Source organism: Platichthys flesus, chromosome 20 (assembly GCF_949316205.1).
Source record: "Platichthys flesus chromosome 20, fPlaFle2.1, whole genome shotgun sequence".
Classification (NCBI taxonomy): domain Eukaryota; kingdom Metazoa; phylum Chordata; class Actinopteri; order Pleuronectiformes; family Pleuronectidae; genus Platichthys; species Platichthys flesus.
Window position 1 is genome coordinate 9,673,433 of NC_084964.1, and position 24,185 is coordinate 9,697,617.

The 24,185-nt window shown below is 46.2% G+C and overlaps 1 protein-coding gene across 1 annotated transcript in view; it reads right to left on the bottom strand.

The window, feature by feature from the left end:
* The window catches only part of bahcc1b (BAH domain and coiled-coil containing 1b), a 54,171-nt gene that overhangs the window by 20,447 nt on the left and 9,539 nt on the right, over positions 1-24,185 (bottom strand). The window contains exons 3-10 of the mRNA XM_062414363.1: positions 11,152-11,310; positions 7,058-7,168; positions 4,756-6,792; positions 3,923-4,034; positions 3,212-3,399; positions 2,123-2,263; positions 863-1,053; positions 170-539 (exon numbers count right to left, since the gene is read on the bottom strand). Of these exons, the coding sequence (XP_062270347.1) occupies positions 170-539; positions 863-1,053; positions 2,123-2,263; positions 3,212-3,399; positions 3,923-4,034; positions 4,756-6,792; positions 7,058-7,168; positions 11,152-11,310 (3,309 nt within the window). The remainder of the gene's footprint in view (positions 1-169; positions 540-862; positions 1,054-2,122; positions 2,264-3,211; positions 3,400-3,922; positions 4,035-4,755; positions 6,793-7,057; positions 7,169-11,151; positions 11,311-24,185) is intronic.

Consider the following 24,185-nt stretch of genomic DNA (forward strand, 5'->3'; position numbering starts at 1 on the left):
CAAACGAATACTGCTAAATCAAAAGAATATCCCGTTTCAAAGAGTCCTACATTCCAGCAGCCTCCAACCCACTCCCTCTTTCTTGTCTTTCTATCTTTTTTCCCATCCCTCTATTTCTTTGTCTTTAAATAATTTTGTGTGACTGGCACAGCCTATGCATTTCTCCTACCTGGCTCTAGGGACTGTGGGTAGTCCTGAGGCGGCTGTCCCTCTCCTCTGTCACTGCCCCTCTCCAGCCCCTTGGAAAGGTGCGATGGAGCGGGGCTGAGCGCCGGGGAGCGGGGAGCCGCGGCGGCCGGGCTCGGAGCTGGGGTCAGGGGGTTCGGTGGGTGCGGCCGTCTGGACGGGGAGTGGTAGCAGGGCGAGTGACGGCTGGAGGGACACATTCCCGGAGACGGCGTGGGCGTCTTGGGTGGAGGAGGAGTGTGAGAGAAGGGCTTGGCTGCATGAGATGAGGTGGCGGAGGAGGATGAGGAGGCATTGCGGGAAGACTGGTGAGGAGTGTCTTCTATCGTAATGGGATGCTCGTCGTGTTTTCTCTGTGAAATGGATGAGGAGAGTTAACACCAGATTGATTTGTGTTTAAATAGAGAAAAACATGAACAAGAATGTAAAAGTGGTTGAAAAGCAACATGAAACCTTTTCTAACACAGATTTTGAGATTATTCATATTTATCTTTAAGGGCTGAGGTATTAAGTGAGATTTCTTTAAAGAAATTATGACTATGTATGTATGCTAACCCTGACATCTCAAAGGAGAATGTTCACAATATCTGCACAATTCTTATTCTCATTTCCCCACAGTTTCACAATAATAAAGCAACCGTATTTGACAAGTTTTCAATTATAATATTAGTTGTACCTGTCCCATGGTGTGGCGCTGCATGTGCTCCATGACTCGCTGTTGCTGCTGGTGCTGCTGGTGCTGCAGGGCGTACAGCTCCTGCTGCCGTAGGAATGAGGAGCGGGAGTAGACAGGGTGATGCTGCAGGTGAGGAGGGGGGCCGCGGCCGCCGTAGACAGGAGGCCACAGTCCTGACTGCTCCAAAACATCTGGAGGAAGAAAGTTGGATATAGAGGAAACGTGATGTCGTTTTTGAAGAATGTCATTTTGATTGACAAATCACATCATATATCTTTTGAATTAAATAAGCAGTAAAATAATGACTTAGAAATGTTGTCATTGAACATTCCCAAAGTGCCCATCTTAATATTTGGGATTGGCTCCAGACACAATAAGCGAATCCTTGTCACTGCACCAATCCTCCATCTCCTTTTTTTAACCCTTTTTATTTTTAATAATGGTGTTTGTCTGTGCAGGGAAACACAGACTTTCTTTAAAACCCCACCCTAAGTGCTTATGAATTCAGATACGCACACATGTAAACTCACTCACACTCGGGCACTGACACACACATCCCTTCTTGGCTGCCTTGTCGCTGGGAACCTTTGTTCTGTGAGATTAGCCTGAGTGGGCTAATGTTTCCCAGGGGAAGGGTTCAGTGGATGCACTTCCCCTCTCTGCAGGAACTCCCACGAAGCGAGGCAAGGGAGGCGGGAGATAATTAAATTTCACAGCCTGTTTGCAAAGCAGCATTCACGCACACACACACACACACATACGCACGCTTTTCTCTTTTTAGCAATGGTTGAGATGTACAACACAACCTTTAACACTGAGCCATGTTTCATGGTGTTCCAGACATGAACACAACTAAGTTAAGATGTCCTCACACACACACATGCGCACGCACACACACACGCACACACACACTTAGACAAAGTCCAGTCCAAACACACCAGTGTGCCACCACAAGAGAGATGGATATCAGTTAAAATGGTTTGCATAACGCTGGGCACATGCAGAGGGCGCAATGGAATAGCTGCTCCCATTAACGAAGCTATAAAACACGGCCCCACTGACAGAGGGACTTAGTTGAGCATTATATTATGATTAGCCAATGATACTAAAACTCTGGGAGAGAAATGGCTGCAGCTCTGATGGTACAAATGGAGAGAAGGAGGGAGGCAGGGGAGGCAGTTAAGTACTGGCAGACAGCGGTGAATACAGGCTCTGCTGGTTGTCAGTGTGAGTTGTTATAAAAAAGGCTGCTTAGCGTACCGAGATGATGATGAGGACCCGGTTCTGTCGGAAGAACCACCAGCGTAGAGTTAGGGTCTTGGGTGAGTGACCCCAAGACGGGCTGCAGAGAGCCGGGGAGACCTGTTGGGAAGCCGGGGCTCATTCCCACATGGCTTAGACCTGGAGAAAAGAAATACACCCAACGGAGTCAAACAGGTGCCACATATAAATCCTTATTTTACTACTTCAATAGGTACTGCTGTGGATAAGTGGGTAGATCTTCGGATGCAAACAGCAAACACGAATAATGTGGAGTTGTGAGAAAACGTGCTATTTACTTCCACCAAGGAGGTTATTACCTTCACCGAGGAGGTTGTGTTTTCATTTTTCTGTCTGTGAGCAGGATTACGTGAATAATATTGTAGCGATTTTCTTGACACTTGGTGAGCGGCTGGGAAATAAGGAAGAACCTATTTGCTTTTGAAGCGGATTTTGATTAGGCGGGCAGATCAAGGATTTTTTTTTTTTCGCTTTTGTTAACATTGCAAGATAGAGTGTTATTACAAATATTAAAGGGATAATGTAGAGATCTTAATGAAAACAAAATTCAGGTTTATGAAAGGGACTGATATCTTTAAATGTGAGCAAATTTGGTGAAGTTTAATTGAATTTATAGGACTGTTGGGCCTTGGCAGTGGCATCAGCTCTGAAGAGTGCCATTCTAGTGTTTTCATTTCTAGGTGGTTAACATATTTTTTTGTGGCTATAACATGATTGTTATTCATTGAAGAAGCAATATACTATATACTGCTATAAACACTTCAATTAGAAAATGTAACTTAGAAATAAATAAATAAACATTTGTATTCATTGTTATTAACAGTAGCATCACGATTGAACAACATACAGTCAAAAGAAAACATCCATCAACATGAAGTCAAAGGAACCGAGTTATTCTCACGTGATTTCAACAAAATGATAAAAACACTGGTCTTGACTGAAGCCAATGAAAGTGAGGTGATTAAGTCAGGTGATTAAAGATACATATTCTATGTATGAAGCAAATTAGTTTTTACTTGTTGTGAAACACATACATAAGTTAGATTCCTTATGTTGATTTCTACTCACTGTACGAATGCCCCATCCAGAGGGAGGGGCTCCCCGTCCTTTGCATCCAGTGGTGGTGAGCCGGGTGAGCGTGTGCAGCAGGGTCTGGCCCTAACTGGTTGGCTGGAACCAGGAGGTGGGAGGTCAGGTCCCCGTGGCAACTACTAGAAGGGTGGATCCTGGCGAACTCCACTCGATCCTTGTTTTCCCTGTCATGGCGGTAGGCAGGGCGAACTTTGTCATTATCTTGATTATCCCTCTTATTGTCATCATCGCCATCATTATGATCATTATCTTCATCATTGTCATCTTCATTACCACTACCACCATTATATTCATTAAAAAAAATGAAATGTGATAGCACCAGGAACAGCCATCATCTTGGTCTATGAGTTCTCATTATATGTTTTCTTCCCTTAATATGACTACATAACAAGAGCCTGATACTTCAGAGACTCGATTCGTATTAGTCTCCATAATATTAATGCACCACATCTCATCTCGGAAAAGGGAAAGAGAGAGGGCAAGAAAGAGAGTGAGTGGGTAAGGAAATACCACATCAAAGGGTGAGAAGAGTAAATGGAGTGAGGGGATGAGAGAAAAGAGAAGCACAGCCTCAGACAGGGAGAGAATAAAAGAACTGCAGCTTATCAGATGAGAAAAAAAATGAAGAGATGCATGTGTGTGCTCCTATTGGTGAAGGTTCACATGTGTTGATGCATTTAAGAGTACCTGATGATTAGCTCTCTGTCTCTTTCCAGATGATGAAGGCTGATCTGCTCCTCTGTCATCCTCTTCCTCTCCTCTGCCTCCCGGCCAAGAGGATACACAGAGCGAGACACCCCTGAAAAACAAGTACACAGTAATTACACTTACTGTCATTCACCAATTAAAACTGTCCTTCGATTTCGAACATGGGTACTTCTACAAAATCAAGAGCCGATGTGAAGATTTGGTTGCATCGTCAAACGTTTTATATTAAAAAAAGTTTATCTACAGATAAACATTTGCTGTGAGACATGAACTTTGGAGTTTTCCCCCACATATTTGACGAATGCAGCAAGAATTGTCCGGATCAGACTCGTACACTACAACATGGAAATGTCCGGAACTTTTGGGCAAGTGGTGGAGTAGAGCATGCATGAGGCCGAACATGATATGTCTGTTGTGCTGCAGAAATCAGGTATGTTTGTTTAAAGCAGCAAATGGCCCTTTTCGCCAAACGCTCTGGAAGTCTTTATCAGTTTACATCATTGTCTGCGTCTGCTACATGTATACGTGAATTTCAGGAAGGTTTGTTGTATTACTTTGACAATCACTGTGCATGCAGAAATGAGCAGCTCTGCCTTCTTATAATGTCTCACTGGATGTGCATTATGGTGAGCTGAGCGACTGAAGCTATTTGCAAGTAAGTGTCCACAACAAATGAAAGATATTAAAATGCAGTACAACACCATTAGCTAATGGCTTAAGTGTGCAACTGAGGGGTTTTCCCATAATGCAGCCTAAAGCACAGAAATAGCATTAATTGACTTACAGTGCAAGGAGCATAAATGATGTCTGACCTTTCATGCTGGGAAGCACCCTGCCTTGTCTGCTGTGTCCAGGGGTGTTGTCTGGGGAACGATGGGGTGGTCGGGCTACCGCAACAGCAATACCAACCGGAGGCTGCCGCACCTCCCCCTCTCCTGCGTCCCCTGACTCTTTCCCACCTCTGTCACCTTTCTCTCCCTCGTTAGTGGGTCCCCGGCGAGGAGGGAGCGACTGTTTGAGTGGGTCTTGCAGAAGTTCTCGCTTAGCTCCTCCTCTGTCCCCCTTCTCTGATCTCTCTCCCTGCTTGAGGCAGCCCAGGCCTCCGAAGGGACTCCGCTGTGGCAGAAGCAATGGCTGCTGGGAGCTGTAGTTCATTAGGTTCTTCATGGCACTGCCTTCATCCTCAGTGGTGTGTGACGTAGAATGGGATAGAGTTGGAGGGGGTTGAGAATGGGGCTGGTTGTGGTCATTACTTGAAGCTCGGTTGTTGAGCCCTCTTACTTCACCATTACCAACTGATGCATGATGGGAGCCTTTCCTCTGGTCCTCCTGGTTGCCCTCGCTAGCCCCCCAGGAAGGTGCCGTCTGTCCTCCATCTCTTGCCCTTTCATCTGTACTTGCTCCATGGCTGCTGTGCTGCTGGTGCCTTATCCTTGCAACCTTTTGTCCCTCCCTCTGAGCCCCTGATCCCACCTTCCCATCTGGATGAGGACTCGAGCGGGAACAGTCCCTAAAGGGAGGAGTGCTTGTATCAGAGCCATTCTTGGAAGTGCCCTGTCCAGCGGCAGGGTGTGACCCCTGGCCATCTAGTGGGTGTGAGGGTCGGTAAACATCATCCACAACCTCTATATCTCTAAAGGATGAAGATCTTTCCAGGCTGCAGGACCGTAGCTCGGGCTGAGAGTTCATGTTGGAGTTGGGTTTGTGGAAGTTCTGTGTCTGGTGGTTCCAGTCAGGAGGTTTGTCTGCTTTTCCGTATCCCAGCTGCTGCTGGTGTGGCTGGGATCTGTCCTTCTTCTGGCAACTGGTTAGTCGGTTGAGGTGATGAGAGGGACTTTCATAAGATCCATCTCCACTCTTATCATCTCCCCTTCTCCCGCCTCCTCCTGAACCACGACATTCTGGGGCTGCCAGGTCTCCCAGTGGCCCAACCGTTGGCAAATATGTTGGGCCAATAACTTTCGCCTCCCTGCCAGACCCCCCAGGGGCGGAAGTGGTATCTTTTGAGGGCGTCAGTGTAAGAGGGGAACAGTAAAACTCAGGATGAGGGTGGTTATGTGCGTGGTGTATCCACCCTCCCGTGACTGTGGCACCCATGTGTAAGGCATGGGGAGGAGGTGGTGGAGGGGGAGGAGGAGGCATTGAGTAGGAGGCCACAGAGTGGGGAGTAGGAGCTGACAAGATGGCTGTTGCTGCAGCCGACCCTCGTCTCATACATTCAGAGGAAGAAGTGGAGGATTCACTGATCCTCATCTCCCCGTTTATGGCTCCATCCTTGGAGCACCGCCTGCCACCTCCAGATGGAGACCTGCCCACCCCACCACCACTACAACTGCTCATCGTTCCTCCTTTTCCTCCGGAGCCACTTTCTGACCCTGAACCACTGGACAGTTTACAAGCAGTCATACTTTTTGTCCCCTGGCTTCCCGAATCACTGTCTCTATACTCCTTGTGTCGCTCCAGAGAGTGTCTGTGGTCCTCCTCCCTGCTCTGGGGTGTGAGGTGAGGAAGAAGGGCATGGTGAGGATGGGGGTAAGCTTGGTGGTGGTAGCTCGATGGAGTGGTGGCAGAGTGTGTCTGATGAAGGTGATGATGATGGAGCTGAAGCTGTTTGTCTTTGCTCTCCTGGTGTCGCTCCTTGCTGCTTGATCGCTCCTTGTCCTTCGACACAGATGACACCCCTTTCTCGCCCACATCCTTGGTGCTCTTCCCCCCTCCTCCCCCGTTGTCCATCTCTCGGCTGCAAGAGCCAAGAGGGTGGCCTGGGGCATTCCTGGACAAAGGGGGAAGGCTGTGATTGGTGGATAGCAAAGGGGGCTGGGGAGGAAGGCCTCTCAGGTAGAAGTGATCTGGGAGATGAAAAGAAGACATCAAATGAATCGCTAAAGGTACTATGTGATCTCGAGAAATTTAAACATTAGCTGCCTTTCATGGTGTTTTAAATAACTATATTTCTTATATCTGGAGAAAAATAAATGACGATGAACAGAAAAAGTCAGCTTGAAGACAAGGCTAGTTCTTACTCCTGTGGTGAGTGCTGATTAGGCATTTTAAGAAACTATATATTAAGCTATGTTTCCAGTCTGTTACATAGGTACACACACGGACACCTACCTTTTGGAGTTTCATAGAAGCGGTGCTGTCCATAGAGGCCGTTGCTATGGTGATCCAGGGGACTCATGGGGAGAAAAGGAGAGGCAAGACTTCCTGAATAGCTGGGGTACCCTGTCAGAGCGAGGGAGAGCAAGAAAGAAGTGATGTTTCGCTGCAGTGTTGACATTCAGCAGCCCTCTAAACAAACAGTTTATCTGTACAATCTATCATGGAATAGGGCCATTTTCGAAAACACAGAAAAAAAATATGGCCAGTTAGTGCTACTTTCACCATAAACGCACTTTTTGCACAAACACGCTGCAGGAGTTGACATTATTTACAGTGGACAAAGTGGTGACAAAAACCACAGCCGACAGCCAAGTGTTTGCAGCATTTAACTGGATGGAATTTGCTCTTCTACAAAACACATTTTTCCCAAACCCAAGACAAATAGTATGAAGAATCACCACCACCCCGGAAACTCAAAAAACACACACACACACACACACACACACACACAGTTCTCCCAGGAGGTCACTGGGAGGTAAACGGTCGTTCCACTCTGTTCCTCGTCTTCAAGGACGTTGAACTGCATCGTGAGATCGAGAAATGGAGGAGGTCCTGGTGGTTGTGTTGATAGGGGCCGGAAGGCTGTATGGATGGGTGAGGGTCAGCCTGGGTGTGTGTATGTGTGCGGGGGACGTCGTGGTGGTTTGATAGAGGGGGCATTGGATGAGTGGTGGTGGGGGGGCTGCAAAATCACCAGTCACCATGCACATACACACAAGCTCAATACACAAATACATTATGGGGCCAAAAGGCTAGGATTGTGTATCTGTGTGTGAGAGTATGTGTGTGTGTGTATGTGTGTTCTCCAGCAGCTGGTTTCATGCCCCACAGAGTGTCCTTGCCGGCCCGTTAATTGGCAGCCGTTAAAAGTTTAACGGTGGTGGCCAAAGTAAACAGCACTCCATAAAAACTCATCCTACGCATTCCACAGTCACACTGCAAAACCACCAACACCCCCTCACTGCTCCCAGCATGTGTGTGTGGCACTCTGTGTCTGCGTGTTCAGGCCGTAATGTAAATGGATGGATGTGTGTTGGTGTGTATGTATCTGTGTGTGTGTGTGTGTGTGTGTGTTTGTGTGTGTGTGATTACTCTGACTGGTTAACAACCAGTGAATCTAAATGGCTACAATTAGCCAAAAGGCTCTATCAGCCATCTAAAGCCAATCCCGTGGGTAATGATGAGTGATAAAACTCAGGAGGGAGGGTGGGAGGGGAGATGAGAAAGAAGAAGAGGGGAACAAAGATAACAGAGAGGGACACGATGACAAAAGAGAGGAAAGGAAGTAAGGGATGAAGGGATGGAGGAGGCTAGTGATTGAATACTCAGTAGAGGGAGTAAAAGTAAAGGAGACGACAGGGCTGTCGATATGAAAAGCCTCCAATCTGGTGCTGCTGTGAGGCGTATGGAGGTGTGTGTGTGTGTGGGTGTGTGTGTGTGTGAATGGAAGATGAAGGAGGAAGTGAAAGGGAAGTGAAGAGCTTTGAGATGGCTGAGATGAGAGAACAGAGGAAAGGGGAGGTGAGGAGAAGAGCGAGAGCACACGAGACAGTAGAGGAAAACAAGGACAGGTGTGGAAGACGGAGAGCGGGTGACGGGATAGCTGTGTGTGTGTGTGTGTTTATGTGTGTGTGTGTGTGTGTGTGTGTCAGTGTGTGTGCGTGTGAGAAGGAGAGTAGGAGAAAGATATAGAATACTATTTGTGTGCGAGACAGAATATGTGCTGCTTTTCAAACAAGTGTGCTTTTCCTCTCGAAATATGTCTCGTCTGTGACTGTGTGTGTGTCCGTCCGCTGAGTGTGTGTGTGTGTGTGTGTGTGTGTGTGTGTGTGTGTGTGTGTGTGTGTGTGTATTAGCCAGGTTTCTTCTCTCCGTGCTGGCTAGGCTCCACTCTCTGGACCGTGGCCAGCTGGCAGACCGCCTACAGGAGCTCCCTGGCTTTAATTCGTAAAAACAATCATTTGTAGTGTGTGTGTGCACGCGTCCGTGCGTAAGAGTGTGTGCACGCACGTGTATGTGTGTGTTCAGACATCAAAGCTGAGCCACACAGACACAAAATCTGTCTGATAGGCACACGCATTCTCCCTCTCGACACACACACGCACGCACACACGCATTCTCCCTCTCCACAGACACGCACACACACCAACACACACATTCTTGCTCTCTTTTCGCCACTGCTGCTGCTCTCGCTCTCGTTGGAGTCCTGCCTCAGACTCCTATGAATCTGATTTAAGACAGTCACTCCGGGCGACATTAGTGCTCATTTTCAGGGCTTAACTGTTGCTATTTATCGCTCCATGAGCTGCAAATGAGGCAGTTGCACAAGCAAAAAACTCTGGTATGCTTTAAAGCTGCGTCAGGAGAGGTTTCTCTGTAAGAACACGGCACTTATGAGATCGTCCTATGGGCCTTAATCTGAGATGTGGGTGGCAGTTGAGAGGGGTCCTGTCTCCGTGGAGGAGAGGCAGCGCGTTTGACTTATTTGCCCAAATTAAATGTGTACACCTCTTCAGCAACACATTTTAAACTCTATTTAAAACTTCAAACTACATTTTTCAACCAACGCAGTGGGATTTTCTTTGATTTTGCATCATGTAACTGGTGGAAAAGTGATAAATGTACGGACTCGACAGGTTGAAGAATTGATTTTAAGCTGTAGGGTAAGTCAGAAGCCTTTTTTCCCCAAACCGCCTATGGCAGAGAGAGCACAGATCGAATCAATGCCACTAATGATGGATTAATTTAAGTGTCAACGTCAGTCATACCTGTGACTCATCACACCAAACACCAGGATGCTGACAGTGTCTCACCTGAAAGGAATGCAGTCATTACTGTTGTTATTGATCAAACAAGGGCTTGTCCTGCCATGACTTGTCCAAATGTGGTGAGTAGGGACTGTTGGAACTATGGTCACACAGCTGGTTGTGTTTAAATAAATTAAAATGATATAGCTTTACTGAAAGTTGACTGCATGGTTACTCCTCTGCAACACATCTGGGGGATTAAAATGCTTTTTTTCCGGGGTGAAACTTTGTTTGCTCGTCAACATTTCATGAAAAACTGGTGAAACGTGAAATTCGGATTCTGACCGTTATCATCGGCTTGTTGCGAAATACAGCCTGTGGCGGAAGCCTGTGTTTCTGTCGAAGTCTTTTTTTTTTGTGGGAGTTATCTGTCTAGATCCATCTCGCTGTCAAGAGTGAAATCCTCTTACACCCACACACACAAGGAAAGACATGCACATGCATACCTGAGAGGGCCAGATAAGTGAGTCAAGCTCAGACCACAAACGGTTAACACTCGAAAGAGGACATGATGCACGTGGATGCGCACATTTGTGTGTGTGTCTGTGTCTGTGTGTGTCTGATCAGGAAGGGGGCCGTTGGAGGTCGGTTAGCCCAGAAGGGGCCCTGAGGGTGGGGCTGCGGTCAGAGGGGGAGGGGGGCGGTGAAGAGGGAAGGCATGGTTGAAAGTGGGGTAAGTTTCAGTGTGTGTGTGTGTGTGTCTGGTGGGGGGGGGTTTGAATCTCATGAAACTTAAAACTCACCCCAAAAAGAGAGAGAGAGACAGAGAGAGAGACGATAGAGTGAAAAGAGCGGAGAGAATATACGAGTCTGAAGTGTATTGGAAATGACTTGCAATAATGACGCTGTTTTTCAAATGTATCAGTGTGTGTGTGTGTGTGTCTCTCTTTTTTCACCAGTTTTAATAGTGTCATGCTTGATCTCACAACTAAACAACAGCCACAGACACAAAGCCACAAACGGCTGCTATTGTTGACACAGACAGAATTGTGTGTGTGTGTGTGTGTGTGTGTGTGTGTGTGTTGTGTGTTTCTATAAGTAGCACCATCTGAGGCATCACTGCGGTGTGTGTTTGGCCTCAGCTCAGTGTTGGTTAAACCACTTAATGGCTCCATCTCAATCTAATCCCAAACCAAGACCCTGGATTAACCGGAGACCCACGCACACTGGGCTGCCTCCTATTTCTGTGTGTGCATGTGTGTGTGTGTGTGTGTGTGTGTGTGTATGCATGCGTCTTACCTTCATGCGAATGGGGGAACCATATAGGGGAAGCGCTCGAATGGGGTCCAGCCCTGTAGGAGGGGGAGGAGGGGGAGGCCGCAGGTCCTGACGGGTGAGGAGGGTGGGAAGGCGGGGACCCCAGACTGCTGGCCAGGAAGGAACCCATGAAGGAAGCACCTGAGAGAGGGAGAGAGAGAGGCTGGAGGTTAGAGAGGAGCTCGCTCATTACATGTGGCTCTGGGAGAGCAAGAGGTGGGGATGACACTGCCGAGGTGCAAATGAGCGGGCGACACCACAGAAGAAGAACTGAGAGGCTCTAGAGTCTGACAGTTAAACTGAGAAAAAGCACACGTGCAGCCAAACTGCCTGAGCAGCAAAAAAAACGAGTGTAAACGATGACTTTTCCCTTTTGCACGGAAATCTGTCTTTCACACATTTGATAAGGCTCCATGCACATATCATTTTAAAAATACTTTTGTCCTCTGTAATATTCATCTTCAAACTACGTTACACATCAGTGGTAAAACACATTTTCCCAGAGAGAGTCAAAATATTGTTTTATTATCACTGAAATATATCATTTTCAGAAACCAGCAGGAGTCTGAGGCTGTGTAAAAAGTGAGACATGGCAGATCTAGGTGGTGTTAATATTACTGAGTTGTGCTGTGAAAAATGAAATTTCCGGACCTGCCCCACAGAATTTGATCCTGCCAAGCTGCATTCACACTGCAGTTAAAATGATGATCAGGAAAAGGCCTCGAAATCTGATCTGAACATATCCTGATGCCTGAGACAGGTGGCTGGCTGCTTTTTGAACGCTTACATAAGAGTTTTGAAATCCTGAGGTATTCTTATTCTTGTCTTCTTTTTCTCAGTCTTGTGTCATGTGTGTAAGAAACACCCCAACACGCCACCTCTTCTATATTCTCACATGGGCTCAGTTGGACATTTTACTAGGGGGCTGGCAGGAAAGGTCAGGGTTAGGTCAGGCTGGAAAACGTCGGGAGCAACTAACTCAAACAATTGTATTCTCACATACAGCTACTCTGGATAATTCGAGGAAAGTGTCAAGAGTTCGGTGCAAGAGAAGACACTTTAAAACAGAAGATTAGAATATGTGAAATCTGGGGTTGCTCCATTTATCCCTATGTTACTCTTATGTTTGAATAATCTGTTGGTGACTGGTGAAGATTAGACCAGTCACATTTAAAATAGCTCTGCTTGGAGTAAAAACCTTGTTCCACTGGTTCAATTTCACCCTGCAACCGTTTCAGTGCACAGAGCGAACAGGCTCACTTCAGTTTGGCTCTGTTAAAATGTAACTCTGCTTATCAGCATGCTCTCATTTAGTGAACAACCTGAACATGTTGTAGGGGAAGGAGGAAACATATCCACAGGGAATCAGGTAATTAGTCACTGGATGGAGAGAGAGAGAGCTAGAAAGAGAGAGAGCGAGAGGCTGGGAGAGAGAGGGCGAGAAAGAGAGAGATAGAGAGGGAGACAGAGAGGGAGGGAGAGAGAAAGACAGAGAGAGGGAGGGAGGGAGATGCTGGTGGGTTAGGTCGTTACCCATAAATTCTGCCTCGCATCAGAGACAATTACTACAACCACAACAGTCTGCATGAGTCACACACACACACACACACACACACACACTCATAGAGTACCCTTCTCACCTCGACCACGACCTGACGGCCCTACAACCACAAGTGCCTTCAACTGCCAGTCTCTCTCTCTCTCTCGCTCTCTCTCTCTCTCTCTCTCAAACGTACACAAACATGAAGATGGACACAAGCTATAGAAATGCCTCCATCTTTAGGTCTTGACATTTTCACTTTCTGTCGGCATAACAAACATGAAGGAAGAGGGGGGAGGGGTTGCCAAAACGTTCCTTTCTAGACATTTATTTTCTCTCTCTCTCTCTCACTCGCTCGCCCTCTCTCAGACAGGATATTTTCACAGCGTAGCTATTTTTTCTTTTTAGGGACTTTTTTCTTCTCCTCCAAATCCACTCTTGTACAACTGCAGATCAGTGGGTTTTCGGCCAGTCATAATAAAACACAGCTCGTATAAGACTCAGGCTGGTTTCACAAGGCCCTCTGGCAGCACAGACACACACACACACACACACACACACACAGGCACGTTCAATTGTAATATTCCGATACACACACATACAACTCATCTCCAACACCAGACAATACAAAGAAAAGCCAGGTTTCAGCTGAGCAGCCATGCGCTTCAGAAGTTACGAGAGGCATCGTGAAGTGTCTCCGGGGGCCATAAAAGTTCACTTGAATTAAATTAAAGACATTTTAAGAAATTAGCAGCAATGATTTCAAACAGCAGTGATATCGATTATCAAGTTTTAATGCTCCGCGCTCCTTGTTTACTTTTTCTTTCATCTCTCCACCCATCCCCCCATGTCCCCATCTTTTTCCCATTTACCCCGTTCCCTCTTTCCTGTCAACTCCCTTCTCTCGCCGCTCTTTGTCTGTTTTCTGTTGGCGAGTTGAGGAGAAAATCGTATTTGCCCGCTCCCTCTGGCCTGCTGATATGGAAAATCATCTCGGAGGCCAGCCACTAACATAAACCTTATTTCTGTGTCTGTGCCCCCCCCCTCTCCCTTTTCTTTCTCTTCCTGCCCTCGGTTTCCACCTTTGTTTTTATCCCAATCTGCACATTCCCCTTCCATCTGTCACCGCCGCATCCTCCCATCGTTTCCCGTAGCTCAGGAACACCACCCGGTGAGTGCGAGGACGCCAAATTAACCACATCTGATGAGATGCGTCAGACAAAGAGGGAACGAGACAGAACAGAACCATAACAAAAGAAACACAAACTCTAGTGGGTTCGATTGAACCATCACAGATACTCATCTACATCAAAACTTCAGCTCTGACCCAAGTCACCTCAGGATCACACATATCTGCACATTATTGACTATAAATACAAGCTACTGACTGAGAAAACGGCTCCATTCAGTCTCTGTAGTGGTAATTAAAGAAGAAAATGTGTTTGAATGGCTCCCATTTTCCCCAGTTGGCATCGCGAACTGGAAAAGTGTGTCAATGTGCAGGCATTGAATCCTCCAATGTTGACTATCCAAGGTAATAAACATCAGAATTACGACTCTCTACTCATACTAATTCAGTCTGCTGTACTTACAGTGAGCAAAACCTGCTTTAGTTTATTGATGATGGACGGTAATGCGATTTGCTGAGGGAAAATCCACTCAAACTTACTTATTGTAACACTGTTTCATTTTATTTAAAGTGTTGGATGTGCTCCTCGCCTTTCTGGGCAGGTTTTAGCTGCTCGGAATATTTTCGGGTATATGGGGCCAAACATAAATTTTGAGATGTTGCTGTTTCCTGTGCAGCCGCAATGGAGTTTGATAGCAGCTAATCTGAAGTTTCAGCAGTATAAACATCGGGGTTTGGCGTCAGGTGCTTCAGAATTTAACAGCCAGATCGTCACAGAAGCCACTTTAACAGTCACACGGGGAGAAATCTGTCTACAAAAGTACATTTCTGCACAGAAGTAGCTTTTTTTTTTTATCCGGGAAGACTGCCACACTGTGTTGCTGCTGCGAGAGGTTGACATGAATAAAGCCAATGTTAGTGCGGAAAATCTGCTTTACGGAGGAACTTCTATATTTAAACCCAAAGGATAAAAGTTAAAAAAAGGCACAAAGATTGAAATTGTGCAAGTAATTCTGCTTTTCTTTTTTTTTCATGAGCGCACTCTATTTTCCACACATTTAGGGCACACTGAAGCCATTTGCAGACGTAAACTCTAGAAAATTTGGTATGCACATTTTTGCCTTTCACAAATGAAGAACGAAGTATGTAGTGCATGAGCTGGAGTGACTGTGAAGGACCCTGCCCCTGAAACTCAGCAGCCACACAGCAGATAAAAGGCCACACCGTCCCAAGGTGTTCTCACTATTCTGAGGAGAGGCAGAGGGAGGAAGAGGAAGGAGGAGGAAGAGGGAGAAAGAGGAAGAGGAAGGAGCAAACAGAGGATGAGAAAACAGGTGGACTTGGGGTGACGCAGGGAATGTCCCAAGGAGAAAGACGCAAACCCAGATAAAGTAACAGAGCGACATTCTGAATGGACTGCTGCTGATCAATACACACGTGCAACCACACGCACACGCACACACCTTGAAGGGTGACAAGTTAAATCGATCTCCGTCCGATTGAAGATCAATACCCTCTCGTGTTGTATCGTCACATTTGCCAATTAACAGAAGCCTCTGTCCACACACTGATATACTGAACTCTCTCTCTCTCTTTTTCTCACACACACACACTCTTCCATTCTGCCATTGGTAGTGACAACTGGGAGCGTTTGAGAGTCTGACAATACAGTCTCACTGTGTGTGTGTGGTTTTGTGTGTGTGTGTGTGTGTGTGTGTGTGTGTTTGTGTGTGTGTGTCAGTGGTTCTGACTCTCGTTAGCTTGGCTGTTACGCTTATTGCCGTACACTTGGCAACCTCTCGTCAGTCCGACCCTTTCATATGCCTCCAACCACCAAGGGCCCTGGCATCGAGCCTTCAATCTGTGTGTGTGTGGGTGTGAGTGTGTGTGTGTGTGTGTGTGTGTGTGTGTGTGTGTGTGTGTGTGTGTGCGTCTGTGTGTTTTGGGTGTGTATTTAGGGGCAGGAGTCAAGCCAGACCTTTCTGATCTGTTTTGACACCACAGAATTGCACAAGTGACAGGGCTACTCAAACAAGGCAGTCGTGGAAGGCGCGCACACACACACACACACACCTTACACACACACACACACACACGCACATGCACACAGACACACGGAAAAGCATTATGGCACTGGGGACACAAACACATTGAATGTGTGAGTAAGCGCCGGAGCTTACAAAGAGGAGAAAAGGAGTTCTTTTGCTGAATTTGATCCAGATAGCATCGTCCTCCTGCTCGATCTTATTATTCATCAACGATTCCTCTTGACTCATTCATGTTAGAAAGAGCAGGGTGTGCAAGCAAAGCATGGCATGTCGCCTGGGACGAGCAGCTGCACTGAATCACATTACGTCGGGGAAGAGGAGTGAGGACGGAGACGGAGAAAGAGAAAGGGAGAGAAAGAGGGAAAGAGTGGAGGGAGGGGGACTGAGTTAAAAGAGCTACAAATGAGAGATTTCCCTGTGAGGCGCATAAATCAGCAGACTATGAACAGCACAGCTCAAAGCCAAACTCCCAGGCTGCTGACCAGAGCCTGGCCGTCCACACACACACACACAACCACACACACACACTCTCTCTCTAATACCGTCTCCCTGCATGCACAAGACTACTGTGGTAACATCCCAGTCACACGTGCGTTTACACCATCAAAAGCCACCGAGGATGCTGAAAGACACATCGTCTGGCTGCAGCTCCGTGGGAGCTACAGGAGGTAAAAGCAGCAGGAGGATTGAAATTAACAGGGAAGAAGACGTGCAACATTGGACCTTGTGTTAAAGCTCGGCCCGGAAAGCCGACAAAAGAACAAGAGCAAAACCATCAAAAGAGATCCGGTGGTGTTCAGAGTTTTTCCGTGTGTGTACATGGCCCCAACAAAATGCACCAGTAAACTGTGAGTGAGGAGGAAAACGTTCCTGCTTTTTGACCACAGACTTTTTGGATGACACACACCCACCCACCCACGGAAGGAGGAAGGACCTTATATGGTCTTGGAGGGGAGGAACTCCCAACATATGAGGGTTTCTTAGGAAGCAGGAAGGGGGGCAGGAGGTGGGGGGCTGTCGGGGTAAGTTTTTCCATGTTTTAGCAAAGAAAACAGGGGAATTTAGGGGATAGGGGTCATACGAGACTGGTTCTGCTGCCTCGGTCGGAACGAAACACAAATGGTACACGTGGGCACGCACACACACATGCACACACCCTAATTAAAAGCATAAGGTTGCTGATATTTCAGGAAAGCCTGCGGTGAGAGCCAATAATGCAATTCAGTCCAACTTAACTTGCCTCTGTGTCTGTATGCGTGTGTGTGATATGGTCTGTGTGTGTGTGTGTGTGTGTGCGTGTGTGTGTTGGCAACACCCCCACCATCACCCCCACAGTAGCTTAGCAGCTCTGGTAAACAGGGAGGAAGCCTGTTCTGGGAATTCTGGTCGTCCGACATGCCTGAGCCACACCCCTGTGGTCCATTCAGTTTGCAGCCACAGCAAACACACACACACACACACACACACTCAAATGAGCACAGACAGACAAACACAAACACACACACACACACACACACACACACACACACACATCTTCATAAGGATGAAGACACTGTGACTCTGATGATTTGAGGCCGCTTGTGCCTGCTGCTGGATGAATTACATCTGAGGGTCAAAACACCGGGATGAGCACAAAGCGAGTGGAACAGAAAACACGTCACCGTAAGCTGAGAGCAAAGTGGACCCAGAGATGAACAGGTACACATGTGTGTCTTCATGAATCACATTGAAGTTCAAACACAACAACAGCTCTCCACTTATCAAACGGTCACTGGTTAACTACCACAATCTACGATGTATTAGCACACACGGTCTCCATTAAACACATGTTCTTCAGGCGTGAATTTATGTGACTGTTACTTATTAACATGTATTCTCGATGATGATTATCATGGTTCAAAGATATCAACAGTTTAAGAGCCTGTGATGCAACGTTTCAATACGTGGCCCAGATAATAGTTTAACCAATGAGGGGCCGGGAGAACAATAACAAGTAAGAATTGTTACAAAAAGTATATATTTTAAACTTAAACTCTAAATAAATTCAAATTTTAAACCTGTAACATGCTGGTAATTTAATAAAAAAAAATATTCAATTATGAACCTGTTATAATAGAAGAGGTACCCGGTAGGTAAAAAAACAAAACAATGCTATAAGTTATTTTTATTATTTATTTTATTTTGCTACGATGTTAACATGCAAAAATAGATTTTATTTTATTTCGTGCAATTTAATTTATAATTCATTAATGAGAAGGTTTAATAGTGCAACTGCTTTCTGTCTCCAGGACATAACAATAAAAGGTTTTATTATACCTTTAACAATAAAGGTTTTATTTGAAAAACAGATCCCTCGCTCAGAGTGACAGAATCAAACCCCCATAAACTCTACTGAGCATTTTAGCATTCAAAAGCACATTGTTTTAGTCGTCTAGTCTAGTCAACTCTACTGTGCCCTACTATCTTGTACCGAGTCTCTCTGCTCTCATGGGATGGTTAATCAGACTCAACACCTGAAACACCACTGCACACCCAGCACAACACAAAGCAGTGAGACAAACATAGCGGCTGCCTGGTGAACATGGTGAAGCATTTAGCAACTAAAGAGCCAGATATTTCTCTCCAGCCTAGATGGAGACCGAAAAAGCACTTAAAGTTCATCAAAAGGCCAGAAACAGTTACATGACTCCAAATGAAGAGAGTGTGGTAACATATCCGCTGGTTGTGTAAATAAGCAGCTGTTTAGCCAACAAGTTCCCCATTTAAAGAAAGACAGATCTGGTATACGTCAGTGTTGCTGGTTTGAATTTAGGCTGCTTTCAACAGTCCCAGGTTCTGTGGGGGGAAATGTAGCATAAGCCCTGCACTCATTAAACGAGCCTTATCTTTACTTTTATGTGGGACCGAAGTTTCCAAAACCAAAGCATTTCAGGCAATTCTTTTTCCATGAAGGTTCGAGATCGCGGCCCCAGATTTGCAGCGGCGGTGCAGCACAATCCTGCCTCGTCTAAAGTTAGCTCCAACTCCAGTGGAAACAAACACACCTACGCACCAGAAGTGGAGCAGCCGGGGCGGCGTGCAGCAAAGACGGTGGAGACGACATCCTTCAATCAGGAAGCCCAGATTTAACCATTTCGGTGTCAGCCACGCAGCATCCACCTTGCTGAAGTGTCCTTGAGCAAGAGACTAAATCCCCTACACCAGCTTTGCCACAACTGTAACTGACCCTGCAGTCTGATCTGCATGCGGCCGAGAAAAGGTGAATTTCCCTACGGGGATCAAATATCACGTTATTATTACAGTATGCTACTTACAAGCCATCTACAGTGCCGCCTTCAGTCCCACACCACGGAGAGTCACAGCTCAGCAGGATGTGTGTGTGTGTTTGTGTGTGCATTTATGTATAACCTAGTGTCTGTGTGTGTGCGTGTGTGTGTGTGTGTGTTAGTGAGTGTGTGTGCAACCACACCGCACTGCATCACCCTCCATCATCGTGAGTTGAGGGGTTGTGGTTCCTAGAGAAGCACTTTACTTAAATTAGACCCTCAACAGCTCGACATGCAGGTGTCACAGTTAGTGTGTGTGTGTGTGTGTGTGTGTGTGTGTGTGTGTGTGTGTGTGTGTGTGTGTGTGTGTGTGTGTGTGTGTGCGTGCGTGCGTGCGTGTGTCTGTCTGTGCTGTTTGTGTGTAGCGTGTGTGTGGGCATCAGACAGTCGGTGTGCGTAAGGGGAAAGAGACTGAACAAGAGAGAAGAGCGGGATCAGCAGACAGCAAACACGAGAGAGAGAGAGAGAGAGAGAGAGAGAGAGAGAGACAAAAAGGGAGGAGGAGAGAGGGATGGCGATGGAGGGAGGCAGAGAGAGGAGGGGATAGAGTGAGCAAGTGAGCGACGAAGCGGGAAAGAGGTAGAGAGAAAGAGAAAGCAGGTGAGAATATAGTCTGACCTTATTTCAGCTTGGTTTTTTCATTCTCTATATTCCCTCATTGCTGTAATATTTACACAGGAATAAAAGATTATTGGAGGGATCCACAGAGAGGAAATAAAGAGGAAAGGAAAAGGGGGGAGAAAAGGAAAATAAACAAAAGAGAGGGTGGAGAGAACGATGATGGTGGAGTATGGGGGGATTACTGGTTGTAATAACTCTCAAGTGAGTCGCGAAGAATAACAATTAATATCATTGATTCATCTGGCAATTATTTTTCTTTTATATTAATCATTCACTTGAAATGTAGAAAATTTGTAGATGAAAAACATCACAATTTCGCTAATTGTTCAAGCTTCAAACACAACATTGTAATATTCAACTTACAATGATGTTAAACAGAAAAGATAAACAGGAAATTCTCACATTTGAGAAGCTGGACGATGTTAAAGTTTAGCATTCCAGGGGAAATTAAGTGAAATTAAAAAAAGGTTATCAAAGAAGTATTGATTTTCATACACAAAAAATGTCCCTGATGTCTTAGACAGGAAAGATACAGACAGGGTTGTTTAAATAAAATTTAGAAAACTATTTTATTCATTTAGATAAATCATCAAAAATATGTTTTAATCAGAATCAGAATCAGAATCAGAATTCTTTTTATTGCGAAAAGTGTCTAAAAAAATCCAAGTTCCAGATTATTAATTGGAGAAATTGTTACATTTTACTGTGTCTTAGTCCAACATGTGGTGAATTAAGAATCTGGCAGATTAGTGGATAAACTATTTCTATAAAATCATTTGAGGAATTGATGATATGAGGGATCTACACTGTTTTATGACAGAGTAAATGATTTTGATTTAATTCAGATTCATAATAAATTTGCTGAAATTGTGTTTCATAATGCAGTAAAATTAATGAAATAAATTGAATTTGAGGGTTTTAGTTGCAGACATGCGTAAACATGTCACATAAAATGCCTTTAAAAGTGTCGCTCAAAGCACAAGTGAAATAAAACAAAATGTATCCTTTCTGTGTAATGCGAAAGAGTATATCAATATTAATCTATTTATTCTCATGACAATGTATTGTATTCAGTAATATGTAATTTAGCTTTGGTAATAGCAGTAACATCCATGTCACTTATTTGATTTAAAAAAAATAAAGCTGAAACAAATGGGGACGATAAAAGGACGAGACCAACGCTAAGAGGTTCTGATGAAATGAGACACACACACACACACACACACACACACATACACAAAAGCTGTGATAAGTGCACACTGACACACTAAAGACATTCCTATATTATGCATGCACACATGCTTCCAAACATTACAAAAACACACATCAAAACGAACGGAAAAGACAGTAGGCAGTTATTAAAGAGATAAGAGAGGAAAAGTAGATAGAAGGAGAAGAGACACTTTACCAGCAATCAAAGACGTGGAGGAGAAGAGAGAGAGAGAGAGAGAGAGAGAGAGATAGAGAGAGAGAGAGAGAGAAGCAGAGAGAAGCAGAGAGAAGCAGAGAGAAGTAGAGGTAAAAGAGAGAGAGAGAGACATGCAAAAAGAGAAGGAGGGTTTGCTTCTAATCAGCCGGGATCCAAAATTTAGACAGGCACACACAGAGGCAAAAGCAGTCCCAGTGGGATTAGGACCTCCGCGCCGTGTGTGTGTGTGAGTGTGTGTACATGTGTGTGTGGTGTGTGCACGTCCCACGAGACTGATTAGCCATGAATGACTGATGACGGATCTTTGTTGTTTTTTCTTTTCTTTTTTTTTGCTCTCTCTCTCTCTCTCTCTCTCTCTCTCTCTCTCTCTCTCTCTCTCTCTCTCTCTCTCTCTCTCTCTCTCTCTCTCTCTCTCTCTCTCTCTCTCTCTCTCTCTCTCTCTCTCTCTCTCTCTCTCTCTCTCTCTCTCTCTCTCTCTCTCTCTCTCTCTCTCTCTCTCTCCCTCTCCCTCTCTCTCCCTCTTGCGCCTGCACTCTCTTTTCTTGTTTTCTTTCTTACTCTCAGCTCGGGCAAAAGCATGGGAGGGGATTCGCGCACACACACACACACAGAAACACATATATATACAAAGCTGCACACAGCTCCATGTATATTCAACGAAGGCTCCTGAATATACTTAAAGCTTTCATGTGTGTCACTGTGTAACGATCCATGCTGTTCCACACAGCTGCTTCTCTCTTTTTCGTACCTACTTCCCTCACACACAAACACAAACACACACAGATATGAACCTATTTCCCATTTAAGAGCACATTAGCTGTCTTTCACGCCAAACCGTCGATCGGTTTAATCTGCACGACGGCGGCAGAGTGTCCTGAACGGTGTGTGCGCATTCAGGAGCTAAAGCCCGACCACTCCGGCTGCTTTAACCTCACCTCCGGATGAACCTACGGCCCCCTCCATCCATCTGAGCCCCTGACAGCAAAACAAACTGGACATAGACCCGCCTGAATGGAGGCCATTACAATATGAATGAGCCAAACAGAGCTGAAATGAATCGAATGGAGAACCAAAACAAAACAGCCGAGAAAAGGGCCCCCGGCCGAGTCAAACAAGTCAGCTCCAGTGACGATGAGTCCGGCACAAACGTGACCCCGGGTGCGGACAAACTGCAAGCCCCCGCGATCAGGTGTCTGGTAGCCACCGCCATAAGGGTTGCCCTGGTTGCCCGGGTGGCCTCGCTTTTGCAGTGTGCATACTCAAAAGGGGATGCAGACCCGTGGATGTGGCGAGACTGTGACATCATGTCTGCCCCCCCCCCCCCCCCCGCTAAATGATGTCACCTCTCTGTCACGTCGCGTAAAACAGGGGTTTGCCTTGACCCCTCAGAAGAAGTGGAAGACCGTAAGGTACCGATGAACTCTAGTGTCTGCGAGCGCATTTGTGCACGCCCACGCCTTCTTTTCACATTTCCTCTGACTTTGTTCACGCATTCGTATCATGAATTCCAGCCACAGCAGTCACATATTCCCATAAAACACCTTGTATTGGATTTTAAATGAGCACAGACACAGACACACACACACCGACACACACACACACACAGACACACACACACACTGCTCCCCCCTCCTCCTGCACAGAGTAAGAAGCTGTTTTAGCCTCTTGTGTTGCGGCTGTTTAAAATGTCATTTTTCTCTCGTTTCTCAGACTTCAAAGACGCCGCACTGAGCTCTCACTCCCTCTTGCCAAATCCTCCAATCTTTTCTGATTTAGTGAGTTGGCCATAGGCCGAGTAGCACCGGGACGGGCCCGTTAACAACCGGCAGAGTGGTGGGGGAGCTGAGACGTGGAGGGATGGTGGTATGGGGGAGAAGCAAATGAGGCAATGTGGAAAAGGAGAGGAAGCCGGCTGAAATTGAGACAGAAATGAGAGGAGTGCCGAGAGAAACTGGTCTGCTAACAATGCCGAGAGTTAGACAGAGATGGGAGTGGATATAAGAGGTGGAGGGGTGGGGTGGGGGGGGGGGGGTTGATAGGAAAGGAGAGAACAAAGGGAGGAGAGAGAAGAGTACAGGGAGGAACGGCGGCTGTGAGGACAAGGAGGAAGGAGGGCTGGAGGACCACTCGAAAAGCCAAGAGGAGTGAAGGGGAAGCGAAAGGGGAAAGCAGAAGGAGGAGGAAGAGGGGAGGACGTGCATGCGGTTGAAGAGGAGCAGGGAGGACGGGTGGAGGGGAGGTCCGGCCAGTGAGCGACGGAGAACGAGGTAAAAAAGGGGGAAGAGGAGAGAGAAAGAGAGAGGAGAAGCACATTGAAACAGGAAGTCTGTCGCTCGCCGTTCACATGCCAAGTCATCAGATGGTGGTGTGTGTGTGTGTGTATCCCCCCCCCCCCCCCCCCCCGGAGATGTCGCAACCAAACGCACCCCCCACTCCCTTCAAATCACTGCTATGGACAATAAGCAGCTGTTCACATGCTGGATGATGAGACAAAAGTCTTTCTGTCACTGCAGCGAATGGGCCTCCGAACAAATACGGCCTTCAACCCAGAGCTCCCACATCAAAACACGACTTTTACTTAATATATTCAAATGTCTCTTATCTCTCCACTGATGTGACCTTTTGGGCGGCTTAAATCTCGGTCACAGTTAGTCCGAGGTCAATGTGATTAGATGCAGTGGGACATTCGGGAATATATTTAGACCATGGGTAGTGGTTTGCTTGAAATATCAAAGCGCACACCGCAGTGTGATTTGTAATGGGAATGCCTTTAATGACTCTGCTGGCTTTGCTTAATGACTTAATGCCACTAATATGTCAACAATTTTAAAACAGTCGGACCCTTTTAGCTGATTTCTTTGGCCTCTCTGAATATTTTAGTTTGAACTTTAGATACAGTGATGTGTCTATGTGCTCGTGGCTA